The following is a 20,481-nucleotide window of genomic DNA, read 5'->3' as shown; positions in this document are numbered from 1 at the left end:
AATAGGTCTGCTAATTTGGCAGAGCTGTCTTGCAACTGTTCTTGACCTGTCTTCTGCCTGCAATAAAGAAACCTTTGTGCTTCCACAAGTATCTTAGTTGTCTGGTCAAGGGGGTCATGACACTGTCCAAGCTATTCATTCTTCACAAGATTTGCCCTGTAGACAAAACTGAGACTAGCAACATGTACCTTTTATGAACTTCCCCTCTTCCTGGATTCTATACATGCTGTTCCCAAACAGGACCAGAGTCCTCTGCAGCTTGAAGATATGCAGGCCAAAACAAAATGGACATGTGAGTACTTTATTCCTTATCCTCCATCACAGTTATAAACTGCTTAAACCCATTCCTCATGTGTAACCAATATAAACTGCTGCCTTATTTCCTCGCCCACAAGGAACTGTGATGTACAAATATATACTACAGTTGCAGCTTGCCAACACCTGAATGTGTGACATTGACTTTTGGAAATGTGTGAAGGAGAACTGCAGTGAGGGACATAAGAATTAACAAGAAATGAAATGAAACAAATTTCTGAAACGGAAGTCCAAGACAGTGAACTATCAGTAAAAGGTTATGCATACGGCTGAAGCGTGTTGAGATGGCTGAACATACATATGTTAAATTTGTGGTGAATGCCTACATTAACTTTCAGCCTGGCAAGCCCACCACATTTAGTACTTCTTCTCTTAGAGCACCATCTACTATGAATCATGGACATTATGCATTATCTTTTAATAGATCAAGAGGTGGTTGCTTGCTTCAGCTGGGAATTGATCTGTACATATCACTGGTAGGAAATCCATTAGAGGTAAACTGAGAATCTATTGGAGCAGTAACTCTATCGTAATGTGACAGGTAATCGGTCACCTGGACTAAAAAAAATTATTTTAAGGCAAATGCTGCTGTTGCCTGAAGTCTACACAATATCTGAGACATATTGTAAAGAAGTCTGCAGTGTTCCCAACCAGATGAGACTTTGTTCAGTTATAAATATTCGTAGTGTTGTCACAAAACAATCCCAACCCACATCCTGGCTGGATCTAGATGTTTCTGGGATCATAAAAAAACTGCCTCCTTCACATCCAAAGACAACATTTCTTTGCAGCTGACAAGTCAAGAACGAAGTCAGAAGGGAACATGGCCACTTGCAGCCTTTTCCCATGGGTTCAGCTATTCTGTTTCTTTAGCCTGCTGCACAGAGGGATTTTCTTGGTGGATCATATGCCCATGCTTCTGTGGTCAACAGACAGGTAAAGCAGCTTATACTCTGCTAAGATTTGTTCCTAAGGAACTAGTGGCCTTAGTGCTATTTTCTGTGGCACCAAGGGCATGCAAAGTAGGAACTCTGGCTCACGGTCTGCCTTTAAAAAAAAGTCATGAAGGCCATAACTCAGTGGTTGTGTCTGCTTTTTAGTCTTGGCATGCAGGTGAGTGAGTGAGTGAGTGAGGCTTAGAAAAAACAGTTTCAAGGGTCACAAGTCATGGGTTGGTTACTGCCCAGGTAGCCAAAAAACGGGGAGCTGCATGAATCTGTAACACAGGATTAATAGTAGTGATCAGCTCCTCCTTTCAAAAGTATTTGCTGTCTCACCTTGATGCTGCGCTACAGCACGCCTGACTCTTTGATGCTGGATTAACACTGTTGCTTTTCAGCCTTTGCTGGGTGGCTTGGCTACTCTGATTAGAAATTCTACAATGTGCCCAAAGATTATGGAAATGGAATATCAAAATTAGAAAAGCTAACTTATTTGAAATGTCATAAAAGGTACAGATAAGATTGTTATAATGGAGCTGTAATTTATGTAGACTCAGCAAAATGTTATGGCAGACAGTTGCAAGAACCACCATATAGCTGGATTCCTTTTGCTAAAGATTTTGTTTACTTCATTTATACTCATCTTTCTCCACAATGGGGACCCAAGGAGATTTACGTTTTTCTTCCCTTCTCCACATTATGCTTATAAAAACTTTTTGAGGTATGTTAAGCTGAGAGTGACTGGCTAAAGATCACTGAGTCTATGGCAGAATGACAATTCCAACCTGTGTCTCCCAGATCCTAGTTGGACACTGTAACCACATTAGGAATAGTTTGCCATATTATAGGTTCCTCCCTTACATCCTTCTAACAGACAAGTAATCAAAGATGAGAAACAGACATCTGAATAGGTGCAAGTCCAACACTGAATTGTCTTCAGATGATCTTAAAGATATATGGATGTTCAATAGTATTGCACAGTTGTCTTACCTGTACAACAGTAGAAGCTCTGAACCAAATGGTAATGTTTCTCCTCAGCAAGAGCATTTCAAGCTTGCTTACATTAATGCATGAAGGATTTTGTTGTCAGTTCTGAGCAGTTGTGATGTCCAAATGTAGCCCTGTATTTTTCTTCAAAGAACTCATCATATCTTAGCTTGTGAAAGAGTACACATGGATTTTCACCTCCAATATTATGAATGGGAAAATCGTCATAGTTCTGTGTATACCTAGAGCTCCTGCCCCCATTCGGTAGGTCACATCCCCTCCTTTTCTTCTGCATGTGCACAAGACATGGCAGGTTTTTTTCTTACCAGTAGTAGACAATGAGAGGTCTAGGGTATGAACATAGCAGGTGTGTCTTTTTTTTGTCAAAGGAAGGTTAATGTTGATAATCTTTTTTTTCAGAGGTTATGAACTTACATTAATTAGTTTAGTGGCTTTCAGATAAAAAAAGTCAGTGGGAAATGTAATTTTTTACAAAACGCAGAAAGAAGAATTTCAAGGCTGTTTTGCCCTTTGTTCTACTTTGGGAACTCTTGCTCCTGTTGTCTCCATAAACATGCAAAGGTGTGCCTGACCAGCCGCCAGAAACTGGTCCCATGCAGGCTGCTCCACCGAATTGCCTTCAAGTTCTACATTCAAACCAGTTTTGTGTTTACCTTGTTTTGTGATCAGTAAACTCTAAGCCTACAACCATGTTCTTTGTGTTGTAAAAATTTACCTACGTGATATAGAGAAGGTTGTTAATCGTTTAAAAAAATGATTCTGGAGAGAGAAGGAACAGAAAGGAAGTGGCTGTTTTATGTATCAAGGGGGAAGAAACTGTGTTGAGAAGGCCAGTGATATTCTGGTTTAAAATTGGTCTGGTTTATTTCTCCTGCTGATTAATTTAGCCCATGATTACTAGGGACCTGTGTGTCAGACCACAGATCAAATTCAAACTCATCAGCTACACACAGTTATAACTGTCAACCTCCAGGTGGCACCTGGAAATCTCCCACTATTACAATTGATTCTCCAGATGACCAAGATCAGTTCATCTGGAGAAAATGGCTGCTTTGGAGGTGGACTCTATGGCATTATACCTTGTTGAAGTCTCTCCTCTCCAAACCCTGTCTTTCCCAGGCTCCCCCGCCCCCCAAATCTCCGAGTATTTCTCAGTTCAGAGCTGGCAACCCTAATACAGAGTCATCTTTAAAGGGAAATGATAAACACCATATTGCTACTTCTTGCCTAAAATTCCAGCTCTATGCAGTGCCTGTGATCATTTCCGCATGCACGTCCTTTACCTGTATGCAATTGCTTACTAGTTAAAAGAATGTCCTGCAACTATAGATGTTTCATTGCTTGATATTTCCTATTTGCTGGTTCCATGAGCTAATTCATTTGCTGGCCCTCTTTGGTTTTGAATCCTTCTGTTGCTAATCCTCTTGCCTTCAGGGTGAGTTGAGCCTCTAAAGCAACCCAAGATCAAGCTGAATTCAGACCCTGCCAGGCGAAGTTTGTGGGGTTGTGGTTCACTGGTAGAAAATCTGCTTTGCATGCAGAAGGTCCCAGATTCAATCCAAGCATCCTCATTGAAAATAATCAGGAAGCAGATGATCTGAAATAGATTTGTTTCTGGGCCCCTGCAAAACCACTGTGAGTTAGTTTGCATATCTACTTCTGATCTTGATAAATCAATGGTCTAACTCTCAATAAAGCAGCTTCATTAGTTCAGTTACTGTCACTGCTGATGGTAATGGCAGGGCTCAGTTTGAGTAGGCCATGACTGCCAATGACCTTCTGGGAAATGGCCCAGTGATGTACTGCCTATAGGGATATGGGGTAACCATGGCTTTCGGTCACATGGAGCACTGGGATCCAGCCGGGTCCCTGCACCTGGCCTCTACCATGATGCGACGCCCTGGTTGGCACCCAGTGGCTTTACCTGTGCTGGGGTGCCACTCACCACCACCCAAGGCTGGGACCAGCAGCATGGCCAGAAGGCCTCTCCTCTGCTGGGGGATTGCGCTGGCGCCCAAGACTGGGCCTGGTTGCATGGTGGGGAGGCCTCTCCCCAGGTGGGGAATCATGCCAGCACTCAAGGTGTGGGCCTGCTGCAGCACCCTGCCCTCGCTTCCCTGCAAGCTAGCCTCCGCCCTCCCCAGGGTGGGCAGGAGGCAGTCTGAAGGGAGGCAGGGGACTCTGGCAGGCGCCAGTGCAGCAGGCCAGCCCAGGAGCTGGCCTACTGCAGTTGTGCTCATGCGAGCCGCCCCCAAGCTCCGCCCCAAGGGCCTGTGGAGGAAAGGAGGCAGCTCACTGGCTCTTGGACTGTCTGCAGTGATGCTCTGCCCCTGCCTCCCTGCAGGTCAGCTTCTGCCTCCTTCTGCCCAGGAGGCGGCCTGTAGGGAGACGGGAGGCTTGGACGGGCACAGCACAGCAGCAGTGCCCTGAGCTCCCCCCGCCCGAGCTGCACCCTCAAGCCCTGCCCCCAAGCCCCACCTCTGAGCATAGGGTGCACAGGGTGGGGGGCACTCAGAGCAGGTGTTGTCCCTGGGTGCCATTTTCCCCCAATATGCCTCTGCAATAAAGAGTCAATTCATCCCTGTCCCACACAGATCGCTAAACACACAGTCAATATACTTCTAAATGATCCTTTCTTACAAGAAAAAAGAGACTTCTTGAGGAAAAACTCCAGACTTCCCCAGTATTATTTATGGATATGACAGTTTTACTAAAATTGTAGGAAAAACTGATCTGCTTAAAAAAATAAGAAAGCAATAACCTTGTCACAGTGGACTTTTGGAGAGGTGCGCTTTCAAGCCTTTCCTGATTGAAACATGATGTTAAGAGCAATAGAGCTGTCAATTACTCCAGACTGAAACGCAGCATTCATTTTAATAGCAAAGCATAAGTAATGGGACATTTGCAAATTCCCAAAAGCAAGGAATATTTGAGCCCTATGATGTTTCAGCAGGAATTAGACAGGCACCAGACATAATTGGCAAAGTCAGATGCAATACAAGCCCTCCACCTCAGCCCCTGCGCACACTTTCTTTTAGTCTCCAAGTCCCTTCACCCTTAAAAACCACCCAGCAAACTGGCAGAAATTCCCCATGTTAAAAGCTAATTTGTATAGGGAGGCAATACGGACAACTTGCCTCTCTATACAAATTCAGCGAATAACTCAGGGCTGAAAATTGGGCTTGTTCTATGGTGACTATGTAGAAGGAGAATGATTAGGTGCATGGAAGAGACAGGATCAAGGGAACACACACACACATGCATGAATATATGATACTGCCTTATACTAAATAAGACCATTGTTCCTTCCAAGGTCAGTATTGTCTACTTAGATTGGTAGCAGCTCTCCATAGTCTCAAGCATATGTCTTTTACATTCTTTTCAGTAGAGATGTCAGGAATTGAACCCAGATCCTTCTGCAGCCACAGCTACTCTTCAGGAGAGGTCCTTCTTACCTGTCCTACCATGCTGATACTCAGCATAGTCTCTATACCTTTTGTTTGTAACTTCAAGATACATTTTCAAAATGTTAGCTTACTGGTGATATTCCATAAGGTTGGTGCAAACAGTTAAGGCCAAATGTGACTGTTGGTAGAAATATCAATTGTTTTCAATCAGTTAAATCCTTTGACAGTTTATAGTGACAGCCAGCTTTGTGCCAAGATTGAGTCTTGTAAATGATTTTTTTCAATTTGACAAGGCTGCTCTATCCAATATTTCTTCCGTCACATGCAAGGAGCTTAGAGATAGAGACATGGACGGTTTTATTTGACATATGGAAGTGATCCAGTGAATACAAACAAGGTGAGAAATTTCATCGTTTCTTGAGGGAATCTTCCTTTGAGGAATCAAAGATGCTAAATTGTAAGATAACATTTCATATCAGGCCATTGTTAGGTTGCCACTCCAAATAAAATTCCTTCAGGTAGAAGTGAATTGGGCTGCCACAGCAATGTCATTTTGTGAGATGCTTCAATACCTTTTTGAGATTCTGTTCCACCTGTCATTGGTTTTAATTCTGTGGCTCTGACTGCTGCCACTGGCAATAGGAGCATGCAAATTTGATGTCCAGCCATTGCACATATGTTCTTAAATTGTATTATCTGTAATATTGGCTTATATAAGACCAGGAAAGGCATGATTTTTTTAAAAAGACCCCCTATGTTTTATAAAATACAACTAAGATATATTAAAATAAGTAGATAAACAATCCACTGGTTGTTTTGGCCAGTGAAGAGTAAGTAAAGGAAGGTGGATGGTGCCTGGTACAAAATGGCGCCAAGGCTCTTTGCAGTCAGCTGAAAAGCTTCTGTCGGGCCTGGTGGGGTGAGGGGGTGGCCCACCCTCATGGTGCCCCACCCCCACCCCCTGCCCACTTACCTTAGTTCAGCCAGCTGCAAAGCTTCTGCTGTGCCTGGCAGGTGGGGTGAGGGGAGAAGGGTGTGGGGAACAATTTTCCATCCCCATGTGACTCAACAGGGGGTTCCCTGGGCGTTTGTCCCCATTAAAGCTACACCATTGATATTGTGGAAACGGGATGGAGGAATTGGCAAATTCTTTTGCTCTGCAGGATTGTCATGTAGTGGTTAAGAGCAGTGAACTGTTATCTGGAAAACTGAGTTTGATTCCACGTTCCTCCACATAAAGCCTGCTGAGTGACCTTGGACCAGTCACAGTTCTCTCAGAACTCTTTCAGCTCATGCAGAGATAATCAATGTCAAGCCAGCTTCCAATGTCTCCTGCCTTGAAAAACCCTATGGGGCTTCCATAAGTGACCTGTGACTCTTTCCACCACCATCCCATCATGCAATTCTTTAGAAATCTATGATAATTAGTTCCATAGGAGCTAAGCATTGTGTAAAACTGAAAGTGACATGCATACAGGAAGCATGAACAGTACATGTTGATACTGTATTTTCATTATATAATATGCTCTTGTACAACATATCTAAGCACATTAATATATTGAATGACCTCCTAATAATCCAGTCCCCTGTCACCCAAATGAACCATACCTAATGGGATTTTATGTGCATAGCAGAGTTACCAGTGTTGTCCTGGAATCCTCCCGGAGTTACAACTCACCCACAGTCTACAATTTCCCTGGAGAAAATGACAGCAGAGGACAGACTGCATGGCATCACATTCCTGCTGATCAACCTTCGCTCCAGAAACTCCACCTTCTCAAGGCACTGCCTCCAAATTTCCAGGAATTTCCCAACCTAGAATTGGCAATTCTAATGACTGTGAAACTTCACAACCACCAATAATCATAATAAATACTACTCTGTATATAGTGACGGTGTATTAGCACCCTTACCTTCCCACTTAGAATTCACTTCCTAAAGGTCTTCAAGAAAGCTTGAATGGTATTCTCTCATTTTCTTATCTCCTGGCCTTATGCTGGTTATTTAAATGAAAGGATAAATGCTTCTCTTCTGTGACCTCATAATCAAAGAGTTGTTGGAACAGAAGGAGCCAAAAAGCAATAACTATTCTATTAGGCCTCTTTTTTCAAAAAGCAGAACACTGTAGAAAGCAATCAATTTGATCTTGGGGAAGGAGTTCCAGACTAAAAGGTACCGGTAAGTAAAAGTACATGTTATAAAAAGCACCACATTTTAACACAGGATGTTAGCTTCCCATACGTTTTGCATCCTCATGTCCTTTCATGTATAATAGCATCTGCTGTTTCATTATATATAATTAAGTCAGATTCATGTTTCACATATTATTTTTAAATTAATAGCAGACTTTTTTGGGGGAAAAAACTCTTCAAAATATCCATCTGTGTATTTATTTCACACTAATTTCCCACATAAAATACCCTGATTTTAACGGGAGTTTGTTTTGTTGTAAAGTCATTTCTGATTTCTCTGCCTTGATATGTACCACCAAGAGCATTAAACAAAGCCACAGTGTAAATATTTTTAAATGGTCCAAAAAGGTTTACTGATCCTCTTCTTTTTTTTCTATCTCTGATCTTTAGAAGACATTTACAATACACACACATATATGTATTTTATATCTATACATGTATTTTATATGTGTGTGTGTGTGTGTGTCTGTGTGTATTTTTAAATATATATAAAAATCAGAAAAACTATTATTCCATTAGGGTATTTTAGCTACTTGTAAGACTTACCACATATGCTTGATGCATAGTTTTTTAACTGGTATGTTTTTATGGATGTTTTCATTTATTCTACTGATTTGGCTGCTTTATCAACTTGTCAATGGCTGTTTCCGCACAGGCGGAATACAGCGTCCCAGGGACGCTAAAAACAGCGTCCCTAGGGAGGGGTTCGTATGGCACGAAGCTGCTGTTTCCAAAACCGCTGTTTTTGGTTTCAATGGCATCCCCCCAAGTTTGGTGCAGTTTGGTTCAGAGGGTCCAAAGTTATTGGACCCTCAAAAGGGTAGCCCCCATCTCCTTAGCAAAGAATGCGGGATGGGGCACCCCCTTTGAGGGTCCATAACTTTGGACCCCCTAAACCAAACTGCACCAAACCTGGGGAGTCCCATAAGGACAGTTTCCAGATGATACCCTCTTGGTGACAATACATCCAAAAATGCGCCCCCTGCAGGAACATCCCAGAAATTTGCCCAAGAATCTTTGTTCTGCATTGAGTTTTCTGTATTGCTGTCAATTGGAGTTGCAGGCTGGGGGGAGGGCATATTTCTGAAAGCACAGTCTCAAAACTTTCAGGGTCTCATCAGGAGACTTCCCTGATGATAACCCCCCAGGTTTGGTGCAGTTTGGTTCAGGGGGGCCAAAGTTATGGACCCTCAAAACTGTAGTTTGGTAAAAGGAAGGCGCTTATATGTTCTGCTCTGTGCTGCCCCCCCAAAAATATTCTTTTCGCTGCCACCAAAAATAAATTTTCTTTCTGTATATATAGCCCACTCAATACTGATTTTCAACGGCCACCACCTCCCTTTTTGTTTGGGGAACACACAGACATAGACAGAAAAATAAAGACTGAGACTGGGTTTAAATGGAACAAAACTTAACACGTTTATTGCTGGCTTCACAAAGGCTTCTCAGGTAAACTGGAGAGGAAATAAGCGTGTTGGTTTCAGAGAGAGTTTGTTTTAGCTTAACGGTTACAGAGTCAGTTTGTTTCTTAAAGCTTAATGGTTGCAGGTGGTTTACTTCACTTTCAGAATAAATATGAACACTCGCAGGTGTCACGTCACTTAAGGTTTTGTTTCAGAACAAGATGTTTCTTTAAAGATGTTACTGTGGAGGTTTCACACTCCCTCATAAAATAAAAAGATTTCAGCCCGCTGTACCTCACAAAAAATAAAACACCCAGTCTACGCCCAGTGGGATTCAGGCATAACAGCCTCCCTCTCCCACACTCCCGAAATCTGGCTTCTCTGCCACAGGAACTGGGCCTCCCAAGACTGGTGTTCGCTTGGAGGACAGACTTTTGGACTTTTAGAGGTTTCCCTCCAAAAACAAAACAAAACACCTGAGGGCGGACACTCTCCTCCCAATCTCAGGGTTTTTGATGACTTAAATAGCTTCTCAGCTATTATCCAGCAACACAGCAGTGAGAGAACTTGGCGGATTCTCCTCACTCTGTCACAAAAGTACCCGAAGGCACAACCGCTCAGTCAGAGCCAAAAAGTCAAAAGACTCAAAGAAAGAACCCTTCAGCACTCTCGCTGACAGTATATATAGTCTCTGCCTATTTTCCTCTGGCCAATCAGGGCTGGCCAGGGCTTAACTCTTTCAGGGGTGGGTCCACCCTGTAATCTGAATGCAGGATAAGTGCATTTGTCACACCCCCATCTCCTATTAGCTCCCATTGGAAACAATGGGGGATGGGGCACCCCCTTTGTGAGTCCATAACTTTGGACTACCTGAACCAAACCTCACCAAACTTAGGTAATAGCATAAGGACAGTCTCTGGATGAGACCCTGAAATTTTGGTGCTGATATGTCTAAAAATGCACCTTCTGCAGGTACCAATGTCCTGATGCAAAAAAATTTGATCGTGGTGGAGTGGCCGCCCATGGGGGGGGGGCATCCAACTCAGGTTTTGCCCAGGGCTACAGTTTGCCTTGTTACGCCCCTGGCGTCAGCGTCATATATGCCAACGCACCCCCTGAGCATGGCCGTGCGGAAGAGGCCTTACTATGTGATCCATTTTCCCAATGTGTTTTACTAGTTTAGTTGTGACTTTCCTGGAGTAGAGCTGGAGAGGTAACATATGAGCCCTTCAGGGGTGGGCGGTATAAGAAATCAAACAAACAAACAAACAAACAAATATTTCCTAAATAAAAAAGGAATATTTATTGTGTTTTGTGATTTTCTTCTTTCACGGACCACAAAGCAGAAGACAAAGAATTACCTGGAAGCTCTCCCAGTTCAGGCACTAACTTGAGCCAGACCTTTGCTTTGTTTCAGCAAGCTTTCTGTATCATGTGTTCCACCCATGTCAGAATAATCACATGTAAATAGATAATTTCTTCAGTATTCCAAAATTCATGTGATTTGGTATCCTACAGTTTAAAAGATAATTGTTTGTATTATGAACCATGCACCATTTCCCATAAGGTATCTGTATGTTTCTGCTACAAGTCAACTGGTAGCTCTAGAAGAGTTTAGAAAATCAGAAATCCAGTGTGGAAAAGAAGCAATAGCTTCCTCACTTCCTACTGCTGTGGGCCCACATGGATCCCTCTTCCTCCTTGCCTCATCCATGGACGCTTTAATCTTAAAACTGTAAGAGCACAGGCTTTCCTGATCATGGATTTTCCACATCACCCCCCTTGGAGGGTGCTGTGCAAGTGGCTGTTTTGGGCAAAAAGCACAATGGAGGAGGGGGGGTCATGTGTCCCCCATCACAACTTGTTGAGTGTCTGAAGGGGCATCAAAAGAGCTATGTGTTTCCATCATTGTGGAAGAAGTGAGATGTGAGTCATGCTGGTAGGTATCAGGATTCGTGACTCTTCCTCTTAGCTAGCTGTCTTCTTTATTCATACCCTGAAGTCTCATCTCTAAATTAAATAAAAATTAGAAACAAATTAGAAAACCCAAGTTTGTTACATTCTGTATGCCTTTAGAAGATGCATAGTGTCAAAGAAGTAATTAACCATGGATATCAAACAAATCTGAATTGTCAGGGCTTTCCTCATGAGCTTTAAAAATATACAAATGGGAAGCTTCAAAGGTTTGAAGGAGCCATCTCATTTTCCCCTTTCCCACTATTTCCTTTTTCCCTTTCCTGAAAGCCCCCATAGCCTCTCCCCTTTTCCTGCTTCCTTCTCTCTTTCTAAGGTTGCCAGCTTCCATATGGCATGTGGAGATTTGTTGGAATCACAACTACTCAGATCTCCCAACTGCACAACTACACTACAATCTCTCAACTACACAGTTCAGTTCCCCCTTAGGTTTGCCAGGTTCAGGTTGTGAAATTCCTGGAGATCTGGGGTGGGGGGGACCCCTGGAGGAGGCAAGGTTTGGAGAGGAAAGTGACCTTAGCAGGGTATAATATCAGCACCCATCCTCCAGAGTAGCCATTTTCTCCAGACTTTGATAGATGGAGGTCTTATTATATACACTGTTGCTTAACATTCAGCTCCAGAAACATTGCAGGCAACTTCAAAAAAACAGGAAGAGCTGAGGAAGTGGGCTCAGCATCCCACAAAATGCTGCAAAGACCAGCATCCCATTCCCAACTCTCAAGCTAGATGCTACTGAACCAAAGACTGACTGCACTGGATTTAGCATACCTTGGTTTGCAGATTTGTGACTTTGCTACCACCTTCTTGTTGATATAAGACACTCACTTTAAAGGACTGATTTTCCTGTATAAATCATGTCTGGCTATGTTGTTTTGCAGTTCTAACCTGAGCATCTTTGCATTGTATTTGTTTCACTCTAGCCTTTAAATGTGTTTTTGCACCACAATACATTTTTGTTTACATTTCTTTTCGGTTCACTTTTTGACATTGTGAACAGTAGGAAGCAGCCAGGCCTAGTTGAGTCATGGAAATTTGGAGACACCAAGTCACCCAGAAACTGGCAATCCTAGGCCTGGCAGCAATCTCCCAGAAATGATTGCTTTGTAGGGTGAACTGTATAGCATTATGTTCAGCTGAGGCCTCTCCCATCCCCCAAACTATGCCTTCCTCAGACTTCCCCACAAAGGCCATTTCTGCACGGCCCAAAAATGCCGTCCCTAAGGCGCCGTTCACACAGGCGGCGCTGCTGAAATGCAGCAGCGCCGACCTGGCTTCCCTTCACTTCCCACAGGGTGGCGTCAGGCAGCCCCAAAAAACCTCCCTCCTGGAGGGAGGTTTTTGAAAAACAGCGTGTTCCTGCTGGCGTGGTGCAAACGGCACCGCCGGGAACACGCTGTTTTCCCCATCGTCCCCACCTCACCTCGTCGTCCTGCGTCGGTCTGCCGGACTGCTGAGACCCTCCCTCGCTGTCCTCCAAACCCTGGAGATTGGAGGGCAGCGTGGGCGGGTCTTAGCAGTCCAGCAGGGCGATGCAGGACGACGAGGTGAGTGGGGGGGATGGGGAAGAGGCGGCTCCGTGTGGAGCCGCCTCTCCCACGCCGGCCTCTGCGGGGGCCACTCGCACGCTCCTGTGCGAACAGCCCCCACTCCTCCACCGGCAGGATTCCTGCCGGTGCAGGGGCGCCCTTTCCGCACTGCGGAAAGGGCCAAAATCTCCAGGAATTTCTCAATCTGGGGCTGGCAACCTGGTCCCAAGGTACCCTCTCTCAAAGGCAAAAATAGGCCTGGAAAGGGCTCTGCCCTCTCCCTATGCATTTTACTGGTAGAATGCTGTGGTGACCCAGCAACAGCCACTGAGGGAATTTGTTGCTTAAAGTTACAGGTCTCCTTTTAACATCTTGATTATTTAACCTCACCATTATTTAAAAAAAGATTTCCATTTGTCTGCAAATTTGGGGCCCTTTTCAGGTTTGTAGAAAAAAATTGCACATGAACAGCTCCATTCACCATATTTTGGTATCCAAAGTTTTGGCCAACTTCACTATTAGTGTATAGAGAAATGGGGCCCTCAGATACTCATGGGGTGGGGGAGGAGGAATTCCCCAGCCACTTATGGGTGTACATAATTTTTTTCAGTATTTTTTGGGTTCAGTGTTAAAAGACCTGGAAATTTTAATTAAAAACCCCCAAAAGCCAAATCCATATATCAATATGGGGTTTCCCCCAGCTTTTTTGTGCTTTTCAAAAAAAATCATCTTTTAAACCTGATCCCCAAAATTTCCAAGCTCCAGAGCTGACTGCTAGGCACATTGTGCCATGGAGAGAAACACATGTCTCTGAAGATGCCAGCCACAGATGCAGGCAAAACATTAGGAACTAAACCCACCAGACCACGGCCACACAGCCCGGAAAACCTACAACAGCCAGCGCTCTTTCATGTTTCAAAATCTGTTCTAACAGGGAACAAATTGAGTTGTCATTTTATTTTTAGATCTCTTCAAGGCTTGGCAAGTACTTTACACGAAGGACACATTATCTCCGAGCTTGAGCTGCATATGTTACTGCAACACACTATTTCTCAGCATTCCAGAAACCTTGTCATCTTTCTTCAGGATATGGTTGGTGTCAGTCTCACTTCATAATTGCAGAATGCAAATTGGTTGTAATAAGTCAGGATGTCCCCCTGCAACCTACCATATCTTTTTTGTTTTCCAGCTTAGTGTGGATGACTTCACACGTTATGCAGGCTCCTCTGGAAATGAGACAACATTTCTCAATGTTCAGGCAAGCATAACTGTCCCATATGGTATCCCCTAGCAGTTTTCAGAATCAAAACAAAACCATGCTTGAAACAAGTGACATTGTAATTCTGGGAACAAGGTGAAGGCTGTTGCATACTTAATAAATGTCATAAAAGAAGTTTAACAGACAGTAATTTTCTTATACAGCCTGTGGAAAAGCATTTGAATTTAGAGTTTTGTTCTGCAGTTTGATTGCTAGCAATGAAATTGGATAGGGACAAAACATTCACAATTCCCAACCTGTTACTGTGAAGTCCATAATATTTTTTTAAAATTCATAATTGAGGTGATGGCTTATAAAGTTTAAGTGTATCCTAATCAATTTATGTTTTGCTTCAAGTTTTGTTTCATAGATTAATGTGGGAAGAACACTAATTTGTTATTTCTGGATACTTTCTTTAGGGAAAATGATACTTGTACATTGGAGCACTATTTAATTTGTTTTGCTCTGTAGAGAATCTGCATCTAAGAACAAGTGTCAGTTTCTGTTGGGGTTCAGGTTCTGAGTCCAGCCTGTCTCACCTTCCAGGGTTGCTTTAATTGGAAAATTGCCCTAGGATAGAGCCTCAGAATAGATCAAGAGAAGAACAATCCTGATCCCCAAAAAGCCAGAAAAAATGGCTTTTAAAGGATCTTTTTAGGATTGCTGGATATAGCCACTAAGAGGCTCTGCTGATGTTTAAATCCCCCCCTCCATTGTAGTCCATGGAGAATCTTTCTAGGGCTCTGGGGGGTTATTTTTTAGAAGTAGGGGCACCAAATTTGCTGCATAGATGCTGGAGACTGTCTTTAGAGGAAGTTTGGTAACAGACTCAAGGACATAGTTAAGGGGGGGGGTCTCGGGTTCAGACCCCCCATTGCATGTCCGAAGCTCCGCTCCCCCGTTTGTGGGTTTTTGTATTTTAAAGTGTTTTTTGGTTTTTGGCCTGCAGAGGGTGCAGTTTTTAGGCTAGCGGCACCACAATTTCAGGCTATCGTCAGGTGACACTCCTGATGATACTAGCCAAGTTTGGTGACGTTTGGTTCAGGGGGTCCAAAGTTATGGACCCCCAAAAGGGGTGCTCCATTGTTTCCAATGGGAGCTAATAGTAGATGGGTCTACCCATTTGAGGGTCCATATCTTTGGACCCCCTGAATAAAACTTCATTAAACCTAAGTGGTATCATCAGGATAGTCTGCTGCTGATACCACCCCAGTTTGGTGAAGGTTGGTCCAGGGGGTACAAAGTTCTGGACTCTCAAAACGGGTGCCTCCATCCCCCATTGTTTCCAATGGAAGCTAATAGGAGATGGGGGCTACATCTTTGAGAGTCCATAATTTTGGACCCCCTAAACTAAACTTCACCAAACCTGGGTGGTATCATCAGGAGAGTCTCCCAAAGATACCCTGAAAGTTTGGTGCTGCTAGCTTAACAATTGTACCCCTGACAGCAGGCACCCTCCAATTTTTCCCAGATTCTCTTTTTAAATCCACCCCCTTCGGCATGGATTTAAAGGGAGAATCTGAGGACCCCAGTTTAAACATTGAAAATGATGTTGTTTCAGGGTGGGGGATAATCCACCCCAAAACAGCATCACTTTCAATATTGTTTTATTTGGGGACCTCAGATTCTCCCTTTAAGGTGGATTTAAAAGGAGAATCTGGGCTCCCTAATTTAAACACCATTGAAAGTGATGCTGTTTGGGGGTGGATTCCAGCATCACAGCAGTCGCCAATGGGGGGGACTGCGCAAACCTCACATTTTGCGCTGAGCTCCATTTTCCCTAGCTACCCCTCTGCCTGGAGGGGAGAGAGAAGGGACTGTCAGCTGCCAGGTGGGAGCCCAGCCGGTGAGGGAGGCAGGGCGGGCAGGTCACGGGAGTCTGCCATCCCTTGCCTTGGAGAGCTGCTTTTATAAGCACGTAGGCTGGGGGTAGGGCTTGGGGAGGCGTGGCCACACCCCCAGAGGCAGGTGGGGGCATGTCCTCACCCCCAAACCCCCCATAAAAATCTATATCTACGTCACTGAACGAACTGCCCAAGTTTGGTAATGATTGGATCTGGGGGTTAAATTTTATTGGACCTCATACATCTTCCATATGAGAACCAATAAAAATGGGAACCCCCCCCCCCAATCCAATCTTTACCAAACTTGAGAATTCCTCTAAGGAAAGTTACTAGCAGCTACACTGAAAATTTGATGCACCTACCTTGAAAAACAGCCCCCCTCAGAGCCATGGAAAGATTACCCATAGCCCTCAATGGAGCTATGGGTCAGGGGCAGTGGTGGAATTCAAATAATTTAACAACTGGTTCCAGTAGTGGAATTCAAATAATTTAACAACTGGTTGTTTATAAGCACCATTTTAACAACCAGTTCTGCCAAAGTGGTGTGAACCTGCTGAATCCCACCTCTGGTCAGGGGGGTCTAATTTTATGGGTCCTGTCTTCCACTGGAATTTTCAGCTTTTCAATTGGAAGATAGGGCACCTCTTTGGGGTGAGGCCCCCTCACCCAAACTTCAACAAACTTGGTAGTTCTTAAAAGAATTAGTTCTCCTAAGGAGAGTCCCCTTCAGCTATGCAGCAAATTTGGTCCCTCTACATCATAGGTGTCAAACTCGCGGCCCTCCAGATGTTATGGACTACAGTTCCCATAGTCCCCTGCCAGCATGATGCTGGCAGGGGATGATGGGAACTGTAGTCCATAACATCTGGAGGGCCGTGAGTTTGACATCTGTGGTCTACATTAAACAACCCCCCTGCCTTGAAAATATTCTTCATAGACTTTAATGGAGCCAAAAAAAAATTGGATGTCTGAAAGAAAAACAAACAAATTCCATTTACTTGCATGGGTATTTGTCTTTTTTCAGCTTTTCTGAAAACCCTTGGATCTAATAAACCCGAATCCAAAAAATACAGGAAGAATTGGTGTACACCCATACCCAGAGGCGTAGCTAGGGAAAATGGAGCCCAGGACAAAATCTAAGTTTTGTGTGCGCACGCACGCACGCACGCACGCACGCACACACACACACACACACACACACACACATGGGGCAGCCATCCTCCCACCATGACCAAACAACCTGTTTTGCACCAGGTCATCTCAAAGTCACCATCACATTATAGAACATGCCCCAACGCACAAATCTGAACACACCCAGGGCTCCCTAGTTTAAACAACATTGAAAGTGATGCTGTTTTTTGAAGGGGGGGAATCCACTCTGAAACAGCATAACTTTTAATGTTCAAACTAGGGAGCCCAGATTCTCCTTTGAAATCCACCTTAAAGGGAGACTCTGGGCTCCCTAGTTTAAACAACATTAAAAGAGATGCTGTTCCACTGGGGTGGGGAATCAACCCTGGAACAGCATAATTTTCGATGTTGTTTAAACTAGGGAGCCCAGATTCTCCTTTTAAATCCCCCTTAAGGGGAGAATCTACCCCCAAACAGGATCACTTTCAACACTGTTTAAACTAGGGAGCCCAGATTCATCTTAAAGGGAGACTCTGGGCTCTTCAGTTTAAACAACATTGAAAGTGATGCTGCTTCGGGGTAGATTCCTCCCCGCCCCCCACAGCATCACTTTCAATGTTGATTGTTGTGAGTTTTCCAGGCTGCATGGCCCTGGTCTGGTAGATCTTGTTCCTAATGTTTCACCAGAATCTGTGGCGGGCATCCTCAGAGGTGTATCACAGGGAGAAGTATACACTATGTCCAGACATCTCTTATAACATACTTCTCTCTGTGATACACCTCTGATGATGCCAGCCACAGATGCAGTCGATATCAAACCAGCCTAGAAGATCTAGTTAACTTCCAAAGGCCAACCTGAACTTGCAAACCCTGCACAAAATAGTAATCAGAGAGTGCATTCCACAACTGAGTAACAGTTGTTACTGGTAACAACTGAGTTAAACAACTGGTAACAACTGGTGCTGAGTTAAATATAATTTCATTTGCATTATCTAATTTTTGTTAGGTTTTGGCTCATTTATTATGATATTATTTAAGTGTTATAAGTTGCAGTGAGATCTTTTGAGTGAGCAGCAACTAAAATCTAATTAATAAACAACAATAATAAATACAATATAAAGCAATGTTGAATGTATTATTCTGCACTCACTGTAATGTTTTCTAATCATATAATACCATTTTCTTCAGTGTTGAACATATGTATAATATTTTAATCTGGTGTCCCCAAACTATTAAAGCAGGTGGACACATTCAGAATTCTGATACAGTGTAGTGTGTGCAGTCACAAAATGGGTGTCACAAAATAGCTGCAGTAGGAGATGGAGCAAGGACAAAATGGCTGCCCTGACTTAACTTTAGTTACACAGACATTGTTGCCAACTACTAATAAAACATCTGCACAGTCCCACCTATCCCCACTTACTTTCTAAAAATACTTGGTGACACTGGGAAAGGCATCAACAGGCACATGGCACCCAAAGGCACAATGTTGGGGAATGGGGACTCCAGCTCTTTGCTAAGTTTTTGATTTCTATAATCCCAGTTTTATTACATAGTTTATTACATATCTCATCCTATTGATTGTGTTAGTTTACACTGTGTAGTATGAATAAATTAAAAATAGTAAAAAGCCTCATTGATAAAATATAACAATTAAACCCACAATAAAAATAACCATTCAATTAATCCCCCCCCCCCAGACCATGGACAAAGCTCTCCCAGCAGTGGCATGGTGGTTAAGAACACGTACATCCTAATCTGGAGGAACCGGGTTTGATTCCCCGCTGCTGCTTGAGCTGTGGAGGCTTATCTGGGGAATTCAGATTAGCCTGAGCACTCCAACATACACCAGCTGGGTGACCTTGGGCTAGTCACAGTTCTTCTGAGCTCTCTCAGCCTACTCACTTGTTGTGAGGGGGGAAGGGACAGGAGATTGTAAGCCCCGTTGAGTCTCCTACAGGAGAGAAAGGGGGCCTTTAGTGCTTTGGTCCCCGCCTGGTGAAATTCCCTGCTGTTAGTTCCCTGCCTGGTGGAATTCCCTATCTGTTGAAGCCCTGTGAGATCTTGAGCTTGTAAAATGGAATTATTCCACCGGGCCTTGGAGGGGTGGGGGAGATAGCCACTGAAATTGGATGCCATCCCCTGTATTCCAACTTGATATGGTTATATCATCTGGACCAACCCTCATAACTTGTAATAATTCATAACAAAATGATATGTGATCTTCACCATCTGATATATATGTGTTTTGTATTAATAGATTATTTATGGTTTTACATTATTTATATTGAGTTTTAAATTGTAAAGTTTTATCATGCAGATTGTACACCATCCATAGCCCTTCGGGGGTGGGTGATATACCAAATCTGCCAAATAAATAAATCATGAAGAAAGCTGACAGGATGAAAGATTCCTTTGAAATGTGGTGTTGGAAGAGTGTGTTACAGATACTGTGGGCCACCAAAACAACCCCAAACAAATCAGTGGGTTCTAGATCAAATAAGCCTGACCTGTCCCTAGAAGCTAAGATGACTAAACTGAGGCCGTCATACTTTGTTCATGTAATGAGAAGACAAAAGTCACTCTAAAAGACAATAATGGCAGAAAATATTCATGAAGGCAGCAGGAAAAGAAGACCAGACAGGAGATGGATTGAGTATAAAAGGAAGTCACAGCTCTCAGTTTGCAAGACCTGAGCAAGGCTATTCACAATAGAACATTTTGGAGGACATTGATTCATAGGGTTATCATGAGTTGGAAGTGACTTGAAGTAACACACACACACTGCAGAAGATACCTGATTGTTACTTTTAGTAGAATCACAAGGAAAGTTCCTAGTTCAGTCCCTGGCATCTCCAGGCAAAAGACTCTCAGATATTCATGAAGAACTTGCTTTGAGCCACTGCCAGTCTAGATGATAGTAGGCTGGATGTACCAGTGGTCTGATTCTGTGTAAGGCAACTTCATATGTTTGGTATGTTCCTTGCTTGTTTACCATTTGGGTTACAGCAATACCTGTGAACTAGCGCCACTGAAAGGCATTGTGTTCTGGGAAATGTGAAAACGTTATCTATTTGAGTGTTGCTACATGCAAGTCACCACCTAATGGAATAATTATCCTGAACATGCTTTGAGTTGCTGAAATGGAACATCTTAGGCTAGAGCCATTAGAGGTGATCAAACAATCCTTGTTAAAAACAGTATTTTCCCTTTTGAGTTTTTCACAAAACCATGAGCTGATTGCAAACCAGCCAGTTTGTCATACTTCATGCACAAAGATTATTTTTTTCCAAAATTGTTCATTATTCATTATTATTCATTAGACTTTATGATTATCATTTACTGAGTTGTTTTGGTAATGAAATTGTATGTCTTATTCTCGTGGGGAATAAGAAGTTTTTTTCATAATGAAGAGTATAAAAGACTGTAATCAACCCTAGCAGAGTACAAAAGACAATCATTCCTACATTATAATTAAC

At 43.3% G+C, this 20,481-nt stretch overlaps 1 protein-coding gene across 1 annotated transcript in view; it reads left to right on the top strand.

Annotated features, from left to right (window-relative positions):
• Nucleotides 1-1,119: 1,119 nt before the first annotated feature.
• LOC125435598 (V-type proton ATPase subunit S1-like) overlaps nucleotides 1,120-20,481 on the top strand; it is a 54,347-nt gene continuing 34,985 nt past the window's right edge. The window contains exons 1-3 of the mRNA XM_048501819.1: nucleotides 1,120-1,251; nucleotides 13,735-13,861; nucleotides 13,959-14,027. Coding sequence (XP_048357776.1) covers nucleotides 1,139-1,251; nucleotides 13,735-13,861; nucleotides 13,959-14,027 — 309 coding nt within the window. The 5' untranslated portion in view covers nucleotides 1,120-1,138. The remainder of the gene's footprint in view (nucleotides 1,252-13,734; nucleotides 13,862-13,958; nucleotides 14,028-20,481) is intronic.

The sequence above is a fragment of the Sphaerodactylus townsendi genome, linkage group LG06, assembly GCF_021028975.2.
Source record: "Sphaerodactylus townsendi isolate TG3544 linkage group LG06, MPM_Stown_v2.3, whole genome shotgun sequence".
Classification (NCBI taxonomy): Eukaryota; Metazoa; Chordata; class Lepidosauria; order Squamata; family Sphaerodactylidae; genus Sphaerodactylus; species Sphaerodactylus townsendi.
This window is presented reverse-complemented; position numbering and strand designations above follow the sequence as displayed.